This window comes from Tripterygium wilfordii, chromosome 16, assembly GCF_013401445.1.
Source record: "Tripterygium wilfordii isolate XIE 37 chromosome 16, ASM1340144v1, whole genome shotgun sequence".
Classification (NCBI taxonomy): Eukaryota; Viridiplantae; Streptophyta; class Magnoliopsida; order Celastrales; family Celastraceae; genus Tripterygium; species Tripterygium wilfordii.
This window is the reverse complement of record NC_052247.1, coordinates 9,300,501-9,318,293: the sequence shown is the minus strand read 5'-3', so window position 1 is coordinate 9,318,293 and position 17,793 is coordinate 9,300,501. Positions and strand designations below refer to the sequence as shown.

At 37.8% G+C, this 17,793-nt stretch overlaps 3 protein-coding genes across 6 annotated transcripts; 2 read left to right on the top strand and 1 right to left on the bottom strand.

Moving 5' to 3' along the window:
- The first annotated feature begins 1,675 nt into the window (after positions 1-1,675).
- Positions 1,676-11,080, top strand: LOC119980981 (ubiquitin carboxyl-terminal hydrolase 9-like). The gene is made up of 14 exons (XM_038823901.1): positions 1,676-1,915; positions 2,001-2,182; positions 2,635-2,883; positions 3,210-3,345; positions 4,094-4,153; positions 4,299-4,394; positions 5,094-5,492; positions 5,637-5,777; positions 6,775-6,945; positions 8,505-8,762; positions 8,841-8,986; positions 9,244-9,801; positions 9,925-10,195; positions 10,448-11,080. Exons 2-14 carry the CDS (start codon positions 2,031-2,033, stop codon positions 10,610-10,612), a joined length of 2,802 nt encoding a protein of 933 aa, XP_038679829.1. The 5' UTR covers positions 1,676-1,915; positions 2,001-2,030; the 3' UTR covers positions 10,613-11,080.
- A 418-nt stretch (positions 11,081-11,498) lies between these two features.
- Positions 11,499-16,106, bottom strand: LOC119980982 (granule-bound starch synthase 1, chloroplastic/amyloplastic-like). Of its 4 annotated transcripts, none has more exons than XM_038823902.1 (14): positions 15,974-16,106; positions 14,580-14,939; positions 14,396-14,476; positions 14,214-14,312; positions 13,981-14,070; positions 13,753-13,816; positions 13,562-13,662; positions 13,355-13,464; positions 13,005-13,248; positions 12,749-12,925; positions 12,462-12,653; positions 12,277-12,363; positions 12,045-12,173; positions 11,499-11,942 (listed from the first exon to the last, which is right to left on the bottom strand). In XM_038823902.1, exons 2-14 carry the CDS (start codon positions 14,892-14,894, stop codon positions 11,826-11,828), a joined length of 1,806 nt encoding a protein of 601 aa, XP_038679830.1. In that variant the 5' UTR covers positions 14,895-14,939; positions 15,974-16,106; the 3' UTR covers positions 11,499-11,825. The 4 variants fall into 4 exon arrangements, with proteins under 4 accessions (XP_038679830.1, XP_038679832.1, XP_038679831.1 ...); XM_038823904.1 differs by lacking the exon at positions 15,974-16,106 and adding an exon at positions 15,150-15,276; XM_038823903.1 differs by lacking the exon at positions 15,974-16,106 and adding an exon at positions 15,078-15,205.
- Positions 16,107-17,075: 969 nt separating this feature from the next.
- Positions 17,076-17,653, top strand: LOC119981188. Its single transcript, XM_038824241.1, has one exon. The coding sequence runs from the start codon at positions 17,158-17,160 to the stop codon at positions 17,416-17,418; it is 261 nt and encodes an 86-aa protein (XP_038680169.1). The 5' UTR covers positions 17,076-17,157; the 3' UTR covers positions 17,419-17,653.
- The last annotated feature ends 140 nt before the right edge of the window (positions 17,654-17,793 follow it).

The window sequence follows — 17,793 nt, the reverse complement described above, 5'->3', positions numbered from 1 at the left end:
TGTACATATTAAGAGGCATGGCTAGCCCATTTCGAGTGGAATACACGAGACTTGGGAAAAGCACTAGGCTTTTCCATGCTTTGCTGGGGAAGTATATGCGAATGGATGATGGATATTCTTTGGATTGAGAGTGGAAAAAGAAGTTTCCCCAATGTTTTCCCTAGGACTATAAAAAAAAGAAAGTTTCAAACTGAACTGATTGTCAAATTGATCGATTGATCTGTTATTGTCAAATATAAGTTAGTAAAGACTGGCCAAAAAATCGACCGAACAGTCGGTTAAATTTATCGAAAAAAATTTGACCGAAACCCGCCGTGATAGAAGTTTTTTTGTCTAACCAGTATTTGCTAAATTTTTTTTTTTTAGAATAATAATAGAACTTGTATTAAACAAACCAGTTCACACAATACAAAGAAACTCCTGCATCAAGAACAAGGGATAGATCCAAAGCAAAAACATCTGCCATAATCGGATGATCTGAGAGATAATAATACTATTTTTTAAAGGCATGCAGGGTTCTTGGAAGAGCAATTGCGCATTGAAGAGCTGCCTTCAAACCTGTCCAAAGAATGAAGTTGATGTAATCTTGAGCCATATTCTTCATCAACTTGATCAGAGTTGCCAAAAGACAAACATCGCCGCCGTAAAAAACACACAAGATCGGAGGACATAACCCTTAGATCTGTGGGCTAAACCACCAGATCTGAAGGTAGAACCACCATATCTGTGGAATTATTGAAAAGCAAAAAGAGAACAATCACACATACAGAAAACTAAGATGAACTGGAGGGGAGGGATATATAGGCGGTATGGAGAAGGAGGGGGAGGGGAGGTGAAGGAAGGGGAGGTGGACTATTTCAATATATATAATTTTTTTTTGTAAAAAATCGTCCTTGGTTAACTAATTAATTTCCAGTTATTTGGAAGCTCTATCTATATGTTTGAAAATTACTTTGATTACAAATAAAATCTTCACCATGAATCAACTTACCTTATTTGGAAACTATCATGTAATAATAATAGTAAAAGGTGCGAGTCACGGCCCAATTTAATAAAGCATATTGAAAATAACAGATATGTTAATAGAAATGTTGGACAATTTTAATAACAGAAGACCAGTTTGGTAAGGCATTTTACCCAGTATTTCTATTACTTTATAGTATAAATGTTTATTGCTTGTCAAACCATCATTTTCGGGCAACAAAATTTTAATAGCATATTAAAAAGCCTTTTCGAAATGTCATCTTTTGAGACAATTTTAGTAGCAGTAGCGAAATTATGTCAATATTGTCCTCAAACTTTTAATGTTATACCCACAACATCCTTAAAAACTTCTCCCGTTTTGGACAACTCTGTCAACCTGAGTCCACAGTCAGGATCATCCGCAGATCACCAGCAGCACTCCCTCTACTGCTCTCTCAAGGATTTTTTTTTAATAAAAATAAGATTTTTTAATACTTTTTCATAAAAATCAAGATTTTTCTATTTCTTTTTATTCGTTTTCTTGTATAATAATAATAGAGATAACGTGACCTGTTGTAGTTATTTTGATTATTTATATTTATTTTATAAATTTTTATTATTTATTCTACTATTTATTTACATTTATTTCAATTAAAATAGGTAATTATCACATAATATCACACCGCATAAATACTACCAACAAAAAAATTGAATTCAGACAGCATATCAAACAGAAAATAACAAGGCAAGGACAAACATTTTCGTTGAGAAAACCACGGCAAGATTGTTGTCCTCGCTTCTCTCCCCCTTTCCCTGCAATCTAGGGTTCCTTCTCTGTCGCAAATCAACCAATTCACGCCTACATTACATATACGCAACGCACTAATCGTCAGCAAAAACTACGACTAACGACCACGAAGATTTCATTTCTCTCTTGATTCGAGATCTCAAAGTACGTGATATGAAATTCTGTCTGCGATTTTATTTTGGTGCTCGATGATTGAATTTGGTTTCGATGTTTGATTCGTTGTTGTAAGGTGCTGTTCTGCCTCATCGTATAATCGGGGATGACGATTCCGGATTCGATGTTCATGTTGGAGAACGCAGGGAGTTGCTTGCCTTGCACGCCAGAAGAGGAGTTAAACATTGTCAAGGAATTGACCAACCAGGCTGAATCTCACTTGAAGGAGGGAGACTTATATTACGTTGTTTCGAAGAGGTAGGTGACTGCTTTGATTCCCGTTTTTCTTGATCAGTATGTTGCTGTAGTTGAATTCAGGTTTTCGATCGTCAGTACATATACAGATTTATTATACTAGAGAACGGCTGGGATCTTGGTTACCTTTAGCAACTGTGCTTGATTATGAATACTGCGCATTCTTGTTTCTCTGGAATTGTGGATATTGGTATTTTGTTTTGTTGGGTTACTTTATTCTAAGGTAGATAATAAGTAATACATTTTTCTTTGCATTTTTTACTTTGATTACTTTGTATCGCTAATGCGAGAAGCTGCCTATAAAAGCTGGCTAGTTGTTAACCCAAGGCAACTTCAGCCATCTAATATGCTTTGAGTGGCCTATTTTTTGTGGTTAGCAATGTTCCCTCCTCACCTGCTATTTCATTGAGAAAACACGACATGGTGATCACAGGACTGTTCTATTGCTCGTGCAGGTGGTTTTCAAGCTGGCGGAGGTATGTTGGACTTAATGATGACGCAGATTATGGTCAATCTTCTGATTCTCATTCTATGGATGTGGTTCCTTCGAAGATTGGCGATAGACCTGGTCCTATTAATAATTCAGATGTAGTTCAAAGTGGGAGCGACTCTGAAGGTGACGAACCAGAGCTTCGGAGAACATTAATGGAAGAGTTGGACTATGTTTTGGTTCCTCAAGAAGTTTGGGAAAAGCTTGTTGAGTGGTAATGGGTTTTCTTCCTTTTCACATTCCTCCTCTGCTATTAATCACTATAAATTGTTCTATCTTTGCTATATTTCTGCTCTTTCCAGTGCCAAATTTTTTCACTTCCAAATTCCAACCATCACGAGTCCATCCTTTATTATTGTGGCTCAGTACTTGCATTGAATTTCACATCTCACACTAGGAGTTAGGACAATGTGAATGGACTGATTTTATGTTGTGGTTCTGCATGCATTATAGCCTGATTGCCCTACTCAGTTGTAGGCTACTCAGTTGTAGGCGTCCTCTGCTTCTATAATTATGTTGTTGTTTCTTATATTGTTATAGGTACAAAGGGGGGCCAGCATTACCAAGAAAGTTGATTTGTCAGGGAAATACCTTTAGTGTGGAGGTTTACCCACTTTCTCTTAATTTGATCGATTCCAGGGATGATAGCCAATCAACCATTAGTTTGAGCAAAAAGGTACAAACATATTTTTTTCTGCTTTCCTTGGCTTCAGTTTCTCGCATTGTTTCTTGTCATTTTCCTGTTTCCTGGTAATTGGCTAGAAGTAGAAGCTTGGTTCTGGTTGTGTTACTCATCACATAACGCTAATCAACCATATCAGCGTGGCACAATGTGTGATTCTTTTTCTAAAGCATTGTAGGTACCGGAATATTGTTACTTTTTAAGTCAAAGTTGGTTTGGTTGTTAGTAATTGCAAGACAATCTGTGTATCCTGGAGATTTGGAAATGTATTTTACCATAAATGTAAGCTAGACTGGAGAGAATAATGTCCTCTAGAATGTGCATCTGTTGTTGACTTACTTATGTTATTTTACATATGTTTGAAATTCGAATAGGAGCAAGCAATTGTGGGCTGTAGCCCAGTTTGTAATAACTTTTAAGTGGATGAGGTCTGTACAAAGAACAGAGTGATAAATCCATTCTTTTAGGAATTGGGAATCCTTGTTCATAGATAAAGGCTCCTTTTGGTGGAACTTATTTAACGCTAGTTTATAAAGCTATATAAAATAAGCTAGCTTTTAAGTTATAAAATAATATGTTCGGTGTTTGGTAATATACTAATATGTTATTTTAAGGGCTAAACAAAGCCCAATATTCTTAAGGGCTTTGCTTCCTTGGGCTGATGTAGTATAGTTGCAATTATGGCTTTATTTTTCGTTAGTATATTGTAGGTTGTGGAAGTTTTACTTCATTAATTTTCCAGGCTTCATTATGCGAGCTTTACGAGAGGGTGTGCACACTTAAAAAGATTGAGAAAGAAAAGGTATGTATTTTTTAGCAGGTTTGGGTATTATATATTTCTCTTTTCTTCTTATTTGCTCCATTTTCCCCCAGCCCCCCCCCCCTTCCCCCCCTTTCCTTTTTCTTGTTTGTTTTGTAATGTCTTCTGTTGTAATCTATATTGGCAGATATGTGTATGGGACTACTTTAATAAGGAGAAGAATGCACCTTTACCTATTTCAAACCAAACATTGGAGGACTTGAATTTGCAGATGGAACAAGATGTGAGTATCTGCACTCTACCGGCTTTTTAATTATCCCCTTTGGTCTTCAATCCCTCTATCCACTCTAACCTTATCCTTGTTACTGGGAGATTTTTTTTAGTCATTTTTTTTTAATCCGAATATGATCGCTATTATCTGCCTCGTAAAGTGATCATACTAAGTAGATTTCTCTATGGCTCTTGTTGACGTGTTTTAATGACCATTTCGCTTATTCTGTTTCAAATTAGTATAAACTTGCAGTTGCCGTTGGCTTTTCAAACGTTGTAATTGTTTGACCTTTAAAAAAGGTTCCTTAACTTATGCTTTGGTCTAAATTTTAAGTTGCTTAGTGTGTGTGAAACTTGGCACATAATCCGTAAAAAAGAAGATAATTATGATGGGAAATTGTTTTAAATTTTTAAGAAGAGGTGATATCAAAATGAATATAAACTTACTACAAATCCATGGAAATGCACAAATTTTGAATCAGAATTGAAATGAGTAGTTCTGCAACTTCCTATTTTGAAGTCTTAAAGGTTAAAGATGTACTTAATGCGCAATTAATTGGATTGATGTTATTGGTTTGTCTTTGGTTGAAGAACAAACTGTTTTCTGGGCACTCTTTTGGATGTACATATTTCTATACATTAGTGATTGTTTCTTTATGTATATTATGATTGGTTTTACTTATATGTATTGTGATGCTTCCTATCTTTATAGATTCTCCTGGTGCTGACAGCTGATGGACTTCATTCTTCTCGGCTTGGCATGGATTCTATGGGAAATGAATTAGCGTTGGTACCTCTCGAACCTTCTAGGTCATCCATGTCAATTGCAGGGGGGCCAACCATGTCAAATGCTCACTCGACAGGCTATGGTTTAAACCTGTATCCAGGAAGTGCTTTAAACTCATCATCGGCAGATGTAGATGACGGATCTAACATCTATGGCTCCACAAGAAAAGAAGAGAGAGGAGGTTTGGCCGGATTGCAGAATTTAGGAAATACTTGCTTTATGAATAGTGCTCTGCAGTGCTTAGTTCATACACCCCCTCTTGTTGAGTATTTCTTGCAAGATTACTTAGAGGAGATCAACACCGAAAATCCTTTAGGAATGCATGTAAGTAGCTCTTTTTTTTTTCTTAAGAGGAAAACTACCGGTATCTTTGCCTTGTTTTTTTGTGGAATTTGTAACTTATGAACATCATCTTACAAAGCTTTACAAGTATTTGGCATTCATTTTGTAACATACAATGGGTTGCAGGGTGAGCTTGCACTTGCCTTTGGAGAACTCTTGAGGAAATTGTGGTCTTCAGGGCGAACTACTATTGCACCACGGGTATTTAAGGGGAAACTTGCTCGATTTGCTCCCCAGTTCAGTGGTTATAACCAACATGATTCTCAAGTTAGTGGTGCATGATGCTTCTTTACTCAACTTTTCTTATATTCTGTTAGTTGAGTATCTCCATGATTGTTATGTTTTATTCCTCTGAATTAAGTTGGAAAGAAAAATCAAAGAACAGTTTAAGAGAAAACATACCATTAGGTCCCCTCTATAAATACTGCCTGTGTATTGTGATTCTCCAATATCATCTGCCTGTCACTCGGAAAGGTGATGGCTATTAATTTATTATCATGTAAATTGTTGACCTTACAAATAAATGGTAGTGAAGAAGAACTACTCTAGTAAGGTGAAAATGGAATATTATGCTACAATGAATGGGGTAAATGCATTTGATAATGCTTTCAAAAACTTGAAACTTTTCAAAGTGGAGACTGATATTTGGATGTGGAATACTAGAATAATCAATGGGTGGATGATGTGGAGGAATTCATCCAGGATTTTATGTGACCTAAGGATTACTTTAAGGTTGAAGAGAAAATTCTTAGGTCAGCCCTATGACCCGTGATGGATGATGTATGGTTCTGAGTGTTGGGCTATATAAATGATATGGATTTTATGGGGTTGATGAAAGTATGATCGTAGATAGAAATGAATGGCGAAAATGAATAAACATTGTGGATTTCGGTTGATTTTCTAAAACTCATGTTGCCGACCCCAAACTTTTGAGATATAGACTTGGATGATGATGATGCTCGTAGTTGAGCTTGAACAACTGTTTTATATGGTTATGGATATGGTTCATAGTAAATAGCACAAATCAAGTTCCGGTTTCTCACCTTTGTCAAATTTTCATTTTATATTGAAATTAATACTCTTTTTGACAGCGTTTATACTGAGATCTGATTTATTCTAACTTGGTGCTTGGTTCTCTATAGCTTTTTAGTTTTCTACTGCACGTTGCTCAGATTTGTATATTACATTTGGTTTACTGGTGCGCGCGCATCCTTGCGTGTATGTCTCTACCTTGTATCTAATTGATGTCATCTTCTCTCTGTAGGAACTTCTTGCCTTTTTGCTAGACGGGCTGCATGAGGATTTGAATCGTGTCAAAAAAAGGCCGTACATTGAAATGAAAGACTCAGATGGTCGTTTGGATGAAGAAGTTGCGGATGAATGTTGGAGGAATCATAAGGCTCGGAATGATTCTGTGATTGTGGATGTTTGCCAAGTAAGTATTTATTTTGTCCTGCATATTATGCTCTTAGAAAGTTGTCTTCAACGCATTTAGATTAATGTTGTATAAATTGTACTTGGTAAGTCAAAAGGCCCTATACCTAAAGGCAAATAAACATGGTGGTGGAATGAGTATGTTAAAAAATCAATTAGAACTAACTACTAAGAGAGGTACCTTGGTGCATGTTGTTTTCGGATGATATTATTGAAAGTTAACTCAAAACTATAGATGTGGAGGCAAGCCTTAGAATCTATAGGATTTAAATTAAGTATGACGAAAACAAAATATATGTAATGTAAGTTTAGTTAGAGCGGACAATGGAACGAACAAACGATTGAATTGGATGAAAGAGAAGTAACAAAAAGTAAAGTTTCTAAATATATTGGCTTGATTTTTTAAGATGACGGAGACATCAATGAAAATGTAGTTAATAGAATTAAAAACGGGTCGATGAAGTGGAAAGTGCATATGGCTTTTATGTGAATGAAAGATTCCTTTAGGGTTGAAGGAAAAATTATATAGGTCAGTTATATGACCCATGATGATGTATGGTTTTGCGTGTTGGGTTATTAAGAGACAAAATATCCAAAAAATTCATGCAAGAGAAATGTGAATGCTTCATGGGATGTGTAGCCACATTAGGAAAGCTATGATAAGAAATAAGATTATTAGATCTAAGGTAGGAGTAGCATCAATTGAATATAAGTTGCAAGAAAACCATTTTAAGAAGGTATGAGCATGTACAACGTAAAGATAGCGGTGCAGCGGTGAGGTGAATTGAGAGAATTTGTGTAGGATAAACTAGGAAGTGAATAGAAAGAGTAAAAAGACATTACTTGAAGTAGTTAGATAGGATATACATTCAATTGGAGTTAATGAAAGTATGATCCTAGATAGAAATGAATAGCGGAAACAAACACTCGTAGTGGATTCCCGTTGATTTTCTCATAAACTCATGTAGCCAACCCCAAAATTTTGGGATAAAGACTCGGATGATGATAATGAAATTGTATTTATTTAGTCCTCGCTCGCGTATAGCGAAATAATTTGCCTCTTCTTACCTAGTTTGTAGTCTTGTTGACTTGGTCTCATCTGTAGTTGTTTGGGCAGTTGGTTTAAGTGCTTTAAGCTCTGGTGTACTTTCCTTTATAACATTGTTCTTTACACTATAAGCTTGCCACTGTGCAATCTCTGGTTTCCACCTTCATGGTGACTAAATAATTTTTTCTTAAGTTTATTTAGCTTCAAGTATGTTGTTTTGTTAAGTGGTTTCTTCAGTTTTAAACATATGAAACAACTTGTGTTAGCCATGAGTTTTTCCTTGAATGATTCATCCAGAGCTCCGTTACCTCCTTTTATCTTGCAAAGTTTGTATGTTTCGCGGCTTCAAGTTGTTATTCTACGTGGAAGGTTCACCAAAATTGTATTTTTAGCTGTTTCCAAGCATCTATGCAGGGTTAACTTCGTATTTTTTTGTTAAACTTGTTAAGTTACAGTACTTTAAGTTAAATTGGACACTAACAATTGCTAAAATATGGTTTAATGATATCCAGGGTCAGTACAAGTCCACATTAGTTTGTCCAGTTTGCAAGAAAATCTCAATTACATTTGACCCCTTCATGTACTTGTCATTGCCACTACCTTCTACTCTCAAGCGGACGATGACAGTGACTGTCTTCTATGGAGATGGAAGCGGTCTTCCTATGCCATCCACCGTGACAGTTCTAAAGCATGGTTACATTAAAGATCTTATCCAGGCATTGAGTATCGCGTGCTGTTTGAAGAGTGATGAGACCCTTCTGATTGCAGAAGTAGACATATTTACCACTGTTTTTTCTTTTATGACCATTTGGTTTATAGTGGTTGAGAGTTTATATTTTCCTTGTCAGGTCTATGATCACCATGTTTTTCGGTATTATGAGAGAGGTTCGGAAGAATTGGCCTCAATCAAGGACGATGAACATATAGTGGCCTATCGGTTTAGAAGAGGGGAAGGAAAAACCAGACTTGAAATTGTTCATAGATGCCGGGAAAAGTAAACTCACTTCCTTGCATATTTTGCTATTGTTTTTAAGTGTCTCTTGTTTTTTGCCCTTATTTCCCATGGTGTATAAATACATATGCAAAGAACCCTTTACTGATTTATTTTAATCTGATACGCTTGGAAAATCTAAGTGTCAATTTGTGTGGAGTTGCTTTGGTATACATTGTGCTAGAAAGCGACCAAGCGAAGTCCCTAATTTTCTTTTAAAGGGGGATGCAATTCTGAATCTAAACTTTTGATCTTTTCAGGTATAAATCGGATTCTGTAAAGGGAACTGGGAGGAAGCGTTTTGGAACATCATTGGTTGCTTATTTGGAAGAAAACCCTGTAAGAGGAGCTGATATTGAAGTAGCTGTTTTTAGAGTGCTGTCACCTCTGAGAAGAATCAGCTCGCCTGCTAAGACTCGAAGTGGCAAAGAAAATGGCTTTCCTTCTGAAATTCTTGATGAATTACCGGAGAGCTGCAATGCTCAATCAATACCAAGAGACCAGCGAATGGAAAACGTAGAAATAGGGGACTCATTGAACCAGGAGTTATCTTTCCAGCTCTTTTTAACTGATGATAGTTTGATGAAGTGCGTACCTATTCTGAGGAATTCTGTTTTGAAATCTGAAGGAGTTATGAAGGTTTACCTGGACTGGACTGAAAAGGAACAGGAACTCTATGATGCCAGCTATCTGAAGGATCTTCCAGTGGTTTACAATTCAGGGTACACGGCAAAGAAAACTCGGCAGGAATCCATTTCTCTGTTTTCTTGCTTGGAGGCTTTCTTGACGGAGGAACCTCTTGGCCCGGATGACATGTGGTATAGCATAAACTCTTCTCTCTCTCTCTCTCTCTCTCTCTCTTTTGGGCATTGTTTTCCCATTCTCATCTAATGTGCAATATGTACACAAGATTCATGCCATTGCCCTTCAACTCAATGCAGGTACTGCCCTAGATGCAAAGAACACAGACAAGCCACCAAGAAGCTTGACCTTTGGATGTTGCCAGATATTTTAGTTTTCCACCTAAAACGGTTCTCATACGGTAGATACCAGAAGAACAAGCTCGACACCTTCGTGAATTTCCCTGTCTACAATCTTGATCTGACGAAGTATGTGAAAAGTATGGATGGGCAGTCATATGTGTATGAGCTGTATGCTATCAGTAATCATTATGGTGGTCTCGGGGGTGGGCATTACACAGCATATGCTAAGGTAAAATGCAGTGCTGATCTATCTTGTATGTATGAAAGTGTAGTATTTCACGATTTGACTTGCGAGTATAGTGAACATGGACCCACTTTTTGTATATATTAAACTATGTCAATTATTTTGTGTTCCTGTACAAGCTCCTCTCTTTGTGGATCATGTATTCATTTGTTCATTTGTTGCTTTCTTTGATGCATTATAAGAGTGTCATTTCATGTTGAGTTCTCTAGACTTAACTTTTGCCACTCGTGTATGCAGTTGATCAACGACAATAGGTGGTATCATTTTGATGACACCCATGTTTCTCCAGTTACTGAAGCTGATATCAGGACTTCAGCTGCCTATGTATTATTCTATAAGAGAGTTCAAAGTGAAACAAAGGCAGGATTAGGGGAGACATCACGGGGCCATCCAATTTCTTGAATGCGAGATGAGGTGCATTTGATTTGAGTATTTTTTTCATGCTGGCGCTTTCTCTACGTAATTGAAGCAATTTTATCTGCCAAGTACATAGTCTTTTCTGTTCGGCAGATCCAGCCTGGTTTATGTACGATATTTGAAAGATGTGATCACTGAAAGCTGGGTGGTTCAAAAGGAATACATGGGGGAGGGGCTATATATGTCACAGGTGGAACAGAACGAATGGGAAATTTGTTTTATTCTCAATATTTTTTGGGGAGAGAAATTTTGTATCAAGTCCCTTAGAAATCTCTGGTTTAATTGTTGTACATGGGTTACCGAGGGCGGTTATAGCCATTTTTCTAACCTTTGTTCTTGATGCTCTCCAGAATACAAGAGCAATCTGATTAGAAGTATCACCATACATAATGTTCAGACTTTTTGTGTATTATTCTCTGAAGCCCAGTCTTAATTTCGTTTATTCTCTCTAAATATCTCCTCCATTGCTTTTCTAGGGCTGGATTCTAATATCCGACACATGTCACCATCTAAATGGGTAAGCTTTCTACATGGGTCTGAGTTGTTCTTGATGATTTGTCATTCTGCCTTGAGAGTTTTTCAGCTTCTTTAACCTGAAACTCTGAAGACTCATAGTTTATAAGTAAACCAGTGATGGAGATTCATCTAATATCTGTAAGCATCATCTATCTAGTTGAACCTGTAATTTGCTTTGAATGTATACTCAATGGAATTGGATTTTCAATCCATAGATGGTGAAAATAGCTTACAAACTACGTGTGCCAAACAAGCACATGGTAATTCCATATGTAGGCTCGGTAAGAATCGAACTCCCGATCTTTGAAGAGGAATAGCTCCTCCTAAACATTGCAATATAACTACAAGTAGCCTGTAGCCATAATCAGAGGCAGAAGATAGAATTGAAAATAAGACATTTTTATGAATCTTCATGGACTATACATGATTTATACTAAAAGAGTGCAAAATGTTATTATGTCACCTACAATAACAAAAATAGTTGTTTGTTCTGATATATATTCACACTTACCCTTGAAGAGACACATCACTGACCACTAAAAGCTGTGTTCTCCTCCAGGCATCAAAGATCACAAGCAAGTACCAAGAACAGAGCAGATACAGATGCTTAAACCAAATGTATCAATTTCTGCACTTCAGGTCATCATTGGAAGCTGAAATGAGCACTACGTACGTCTCTTGCTTAGGGAGTTGCTACATTTTCCTTAGCAAGAGGAGCGACTTCCTCCCCTTCAACACCGGCTTCACTACCAGCAACCTCCAGGCTCAACAGAATCTTTTCCCACAATCTGGCTGGTCCCTGCACCACCACGAGGTAACGTGTTATGATCTGACCAGATCATCGAAAAAGCAGTGACGGGCGACTATGACAAGATTCCTAGGTGCTGGTATAAATACTAACCTTCCAGGAAAGCTCTTGGGCCATGCCATTCTGGATCATTTCTTTCATGGCAGCAGTGCCATATATTGCAAGAGCTCTAACGACAGTTTTTGCTATTTTAATCACGTCTAATGGATCAACTGCATCACACTAAATACATTTCGAAACATTTCATCACTCTCTTTTCAAGCCTAGAGCAAGGGATGCAAAGATTAGCGCAGGTTTTTGTTACGGAACAAGGCAATTAACTTACTTCAACGTTGAAGGCTCCCATTTGGAATCCTGTGTAACCTTCTTTGACAGTGTCAACGAGACCACCGGTTGAGGCAACGACGGGGATCTGCAACAAAATTAAGGGGCATAAGTGAAATCAAATTGACTTGAAATCAAGTTATTGGCAGAGCAGAACAAGGAGAAGAAAAAGTCTAATGCCCTTACTGTTCCATATCGCATGGCATGTAACTGAATTAGACCACATGGTTCGAATCTACTAGGGATCAACATGAAATCAGCTCCAGCTATAATCATGTGGGCCAAGGGGACATTGAACTTTGCTACTCCTACAGCTTTGCCAGGGAACAATGTCTCCAGCTGTTGTATCTGCTTTTCCATGCCCTTCTTGCCAGTTCCCTGCCAAAAAAAGAACGTAAACCAACGTCAGCCCGACTTCAAAAAACTGTTGTAGCAGCAGCAGCAACAAGGGAGAGAGTTTTCTTAATACTCACAAGAATTACTATCTGAACATTCTCTCCAATGAATTTTGGAATAGCTGCAGCTAGAATATCTGAACCTTTCTGCTCTTCTAGTCTACCAATAAAGCCAAACAAGGGGATGTTCCTGTCAACGGGCAAACCAACATATGCCTGAAGGGCTTCCTTCAGCAAAGGTTTTGCAACCATAACCTGCAAGTGACAATTCCTGTAAGCAACCTCTTGTATGTCTGATATCTTCTGGGAACTGAAATTATCTCAAGGCACTTACAGTTGTGGCATTGTATCTGACATCAATGTATTTGTCTGTGGCAGGGTTCCACTCTTGAACATCCATGCCATTTACAATACCAGTGATGCCAGTTTTACGAATGATGTTATCCAATTCAACGCCCTTTTCTACTCCCGAAACAAGTTCCTGAGCATAGTATGGGCTCACAGTTAGGACCCTATCCGATTCTAGCACTCCAGCCTTCATCCAATTGATTTTCGCTCCCTTCACAGGCTTTTCATACCTGCCAGAAAAGAGAGAAGAAAAACTACATACCCTGCAACAAAGCAACTAATGGAAACCAACTGAAATCCAGACTGATGAAAAAATGAATTGTCTACAATTTATACCCGTCTATAAAGTCGAAAGAACTCCTGAATTCACTAGGCAAATTGAGAAGCGAGAAGTCTGAGTAGGCAAATCTGCCCTGATATGCAATGTTGTGGATGCAAAAGGCAACCTGCCATCCATTGTCAAACACAAATTCAGCTCCCACTAGATCCAACTTTCAAGCTAGCCAGATACATCAATGACAGCTTGAAAGTAAGGAAACATACCTTAGCACTTTTGTAAATACCCATAGGTTTGTACATGGTCTTCAGGTAACACGGCAGAAGAGCAGTGTGCCAGTCATTGGCAATGAAGACTATATCCTCTCCTATACAAACACAGGAAAATTAAATAAGCTTTACTGAAATCACCTCGCATGATATATTGGACTTCTAACATCCTATGAATCATTTCATACCATATGGTCCTGAGAAATGTTTGCTACTGTTTAAAATCAGAACCCTTGGTGCCTCAAGAGCAGCCTGAAAACGAGATAAAGGAGGGAATAGTTTTAAATCAGATTGAGTAGTAAAAGAAGTCTCTAAGTATTTCTGATTAATGATGCATATAGCAAATACAAAATAATGTTTAGATCTTCGTTCGCGACATACCAAGTAGAGCTTCTAGGCAATAGAACATCAGTTACCTGGCACAACAAACTAAATCGAAGTTGATTATCCTGATAATCAGTTCCTGCCACAGGTCCATAAACTTTGGATCCAGTTTTGCCAGATACCTTAGACATTTAGACATCAACAAGTAAGAACCCTGCTTAAAAGAACCTCAAGTTCAGATTCAAACCAAAAGTTTGAGGTTGAGTCTATGAGAAAATTAAAGGGAATCCAAATTCAAACACCTGTTAAAGAAAAATTCGGATACCTTCTCAAGGAACATTGGGTGATCCACAAAGACGCGATCGACACCTCGTTTGTAACAGTGGAAGAATCTAACAGTTTCAACTTTATCCCCAACTTTAATCTGCATATAAAAGACATCATTCTAACACACTAGGAAAGTGAAAACCATCTCTCCCAAGCGCAATATAGAGTATAATAATCTACCTCTACCAGAACACTTGTGTCCCATGCATCTTTGTACTGGTCATAACGAGGAGACACTGTCATGACTCTGTGTCCTCTAGCCTGAGATAACAAATTATACATAGAAATGAACTTGCAAGTTTGAAATATTAAAGAAGATAATGCAATTGAATCGTATGAATCATATGGGAAAGCATAGACTTACAGCCATTGCTGGGGGAAGTCCTCCAAGAACATCACCAAGTCCACCAGTTTTACTCCAGGGACCAACCTCGGCTCCCACAAAAACCAAGTTCATTCCATGGCTGCAAACAATCTTGTTTGACCTGGCTTCTCTGGCAAGGGCTTTTGCTTGAGTTCTAATTTGCAGCCTATCCACCATGTTCAAGGACCTTAAACCACTGTGGGTCATGGTCTGGTTCTTCAATCCCGTCTGAGCCACATTTAGTCTAGTTTCTGATCCGGCAGGGTTGACATGTGAAATTCTTGATGCAAAGTGTGAGGCCGTTACTGTTGCCATTTTCACTACTGAAAGAACTCAGCAAACAGCCCAAGCAGTAAACAGCTGCAACAAACAACACACGAATTCAAAATTAACAAGATATAAAACCCAAAATTCATTTTTCCATGTTTGGATTCAGCTTTCCCTTAAGTTTTTCAAGTAGAATTGTTTTCAACTAAAAAGGCACAAACTTTTAGATACCCAAAACGAAATTGACAAAATGATTATCAAAAAGCGTCTCCTTAATTTCTTTCAATGGGTACCATTTGACACCTCAAAGGCTCAAATCACTGGCTTCATATTCATCGCGCATGTCTGGCAATAAAACCCTAACTCCTCAAAATAAATACACCAAGTGAAGGTGAGAGACGTTAGGCCCAATCCACAAAAATAGAACTTGAGGTGGGAGGGGGGTTAGGTCCAATCGATAGAAGTAGGAAAAGGAGGTGAAAGAGGTTGGGTTCAATCCACAATCCATTTGAGGTATTGTCCATGATATAGGTCAAGCCTCTTTCAAATCTCAAGTGGTTAACATTCGGCTTACACTTATAAATCTCCTTGGCTTATACCAAACCAATTTATAACTCACATCATTGGCTTATGAGAGTTTAATGAGAAATGAATGTCAGTGTCCTCGGGATATTGGATAAATGATATAGATGTGTTTTGAATCTGAAAAATTTTGTATTGAAATCTATATTTTAAGTTCAAAAATTAAGTGAGAGTGTGTATCACACATGATATACTATAATAAATCCTTAATCATTATTCTTAGGACACTCGTTAACAAGACACTTCTAACACGACCCTTTTTTATGTCTCAACACAAATCATAATCCTTCAAAATGAGACTTACGTTTTAAAATAATTTCAGCCCAAAATCATGAACAGCATATGAAACACACATAATAACAACAACCAGCAGGAATGGGAAAACAGGGGAGTCCAAACTACTGAAAACTCAATAGATAGCTAAAAGTGAAACTAGAAGTGGAATGACGAGAGATGATCAGAACAAGCAGAAAGGATAGGGTTCGATTCATGGAAACTCTCAAATCAGAAACAAATAAGTCAGAAACTTTAGAGCCAGCACTTACAGACAGAGGTCCAAAGCAAGTTGCTGCACTGCTCTGTTCTGCTCGCAACGAATGACGACTAAAGACGCCGCATTTGTAGTGGTCGAGTTGGTATACATGTCAAGCCACGTGGCATCTATTGAGTGGATTATTGGATCCCTCACATTTCCCTAGGCTTAGGAACCTTTAGATTTGCTTCTCCCACGTGAGGCCTCAAAACTCCCGGGTCCCACAGTGATGGTGGGCCATGTGACATCGGTGGTGGGAATATGCTCAAAATTTGAGAAGAAACTTTCTATGCGGCCCAGGTTGATTTCTAGTTGCAATTTGTGGGCCCACCTGGGTCCCACTTTTGCCATCAATCATGAACAAAGAACAAGCTGTGTCCTCGTAACGGTAGCTCAATTTCCAAGTGATTTTATTTTTATATGGTGTCGGTGTATTTTAAATAATACTAGTAAAGAATAAAATATATTTATTAATATAATCCACGAACGCAATGGAAGGAAAAAAAAAATCAAATCTTGAAAACACTAGCACGAACCAAAGATCAATCATCACACCACCTTAATTCTAAATGTCTGATGCAATAACATTGCCTCTCTTCATTTGACCATAATAAATTAATAATAATAATAATAGTGATGGTTTTGTTTTAGGTCAAAGTCAATTAAGTTAGACCCTTCAAATTGTACACGTCAAAGTTCAATCAAATTGTACGTTACCTTCTTGTATAGTAGCAAGCACCCAACATCTTTGACAAGTTCAATTAAACCTCGCAAATTTCTATATACATGCACACAAATATATATATATATATATATTGTGGGGGGGGGAGGACCTGACGTCCGTTGTTCAATTTGCAAATTGCAACCGTTCAGTTGTGGGACCCACAATTCAAGAATTCGACGAACCATATCTGAGTGACCTCGTCATGGCGGGCGCCCGTTCCTTGAACCTCGCAAGTTAAAGTCCTGCATGTCCGTCGATTATGGGAAAAAAACGACAAAAACTTATTTCTTCCCACGTTCGTTGGGGTCCAGATTCATTCAACTCCTCGTCTAACGCGGCCTCACGATCGATCCCTCTCTCCCTCTCTTTCTATATATTATGAAACCCCAAACTTGATTTTAACAAACAACACAACACAACCCAACACAACCACCATAAAGAAAGAGAGAAGAAATTCTCAACCAAAAGTTTTGATGATGCATTCGATGTTCAGTCCCTTTGATGCTTTGTGCGCTGATTTCTTGGGCAAGAAGACCCAATTCTCCACTACTTCTGCAGAGACCAACAAGAAGAATGGAGTACTGGTCAAGAAGATAGAGGAGACGGAGAACTTTAAGGAGAAGAAGAGAGAACGGGCTGCTGCTGCTGCTCCCGTGAGAGACCACCACAAGGCGCCGCGGTTTGCACCGGAATTGGATGGACTCTACTGCTTTGAGACTCTGGTCTCCTATTAGTACTAATTAACCCAAAAGTGTTTCTGTTTTGGGTTTCTTCTTGTATGGATTTTAGAGATTAAGTTCATGTGAATACATATATATATCTATATCTATAGAGAGAGAGAGAGGAGAAAAATTCTTTGATTGATTCGATGTTGGTATGAGCAATATAAATGTCTGGTTTACAATTTTACAATTACCATATCCTGCATCTTTCAAGTGAATAAAAAGCAACTGAATTTCTTTGCTCCCACTTTAAAGAAAACCTTTTTAGAACAAAAATTTGTTTAAAGTTTTGCCTCTATTTCTTCCACGGATTGCACTGGTTCTGTAATAAGCAGCAAGTATTCACCTAATGGTGGCATCTCCCCTCCGGGGACAAAAAGATAACAA

Coding starts and splice junctions, on each gene's coding strand:
- LOC119980981 (XM_038823901.1), top strand. CDS start 2,031: ATGACGATTCCGGATTCGATGTTCATGTTGGAGAACGCAGGGAGTTGC. Junction 8,987..9,243: donor GTTCATAGATGCCGGGAAAA/GTAAACTCACTT, acceptor TGATCTTTTCAG/GTATAAATCGGATTCTGTAA. Junction 9,802..9,924: donor CTTGGCCCGGATGACATGTG/GTATAGCATAAA, acceptor AACTCAATGCAG/GTACTGCCCTAGATGCAAAG.
- LOC119980982 (XM_038823902.1), bottom strand. CDS start 14,894: ATGGCAACAGTAACGGCCTCACACTTTGCATCAAGAATTTCACATGTC. Junction 14,071..14,213: donor ACCCAATGTTCCTTGAGAAG/GTATCCGAATTT, acceptor TAAATGTCTAAG/GTATCTGGCAAAACTGGATC. Junction 13,663..13,752: donor ACATTTCTCAGGACCATATG/GTATGAAATGAT, acceptor GTGTTTGTATAG/GAGAGGATATAGTCTTCATT.
- LOC119981188 (XM_038824241.1), top strand. CDS start 17,158: ATGATGCATTCGATGTTCAGTCCCTTTGATGCTTTGTGCGCTGATTTC.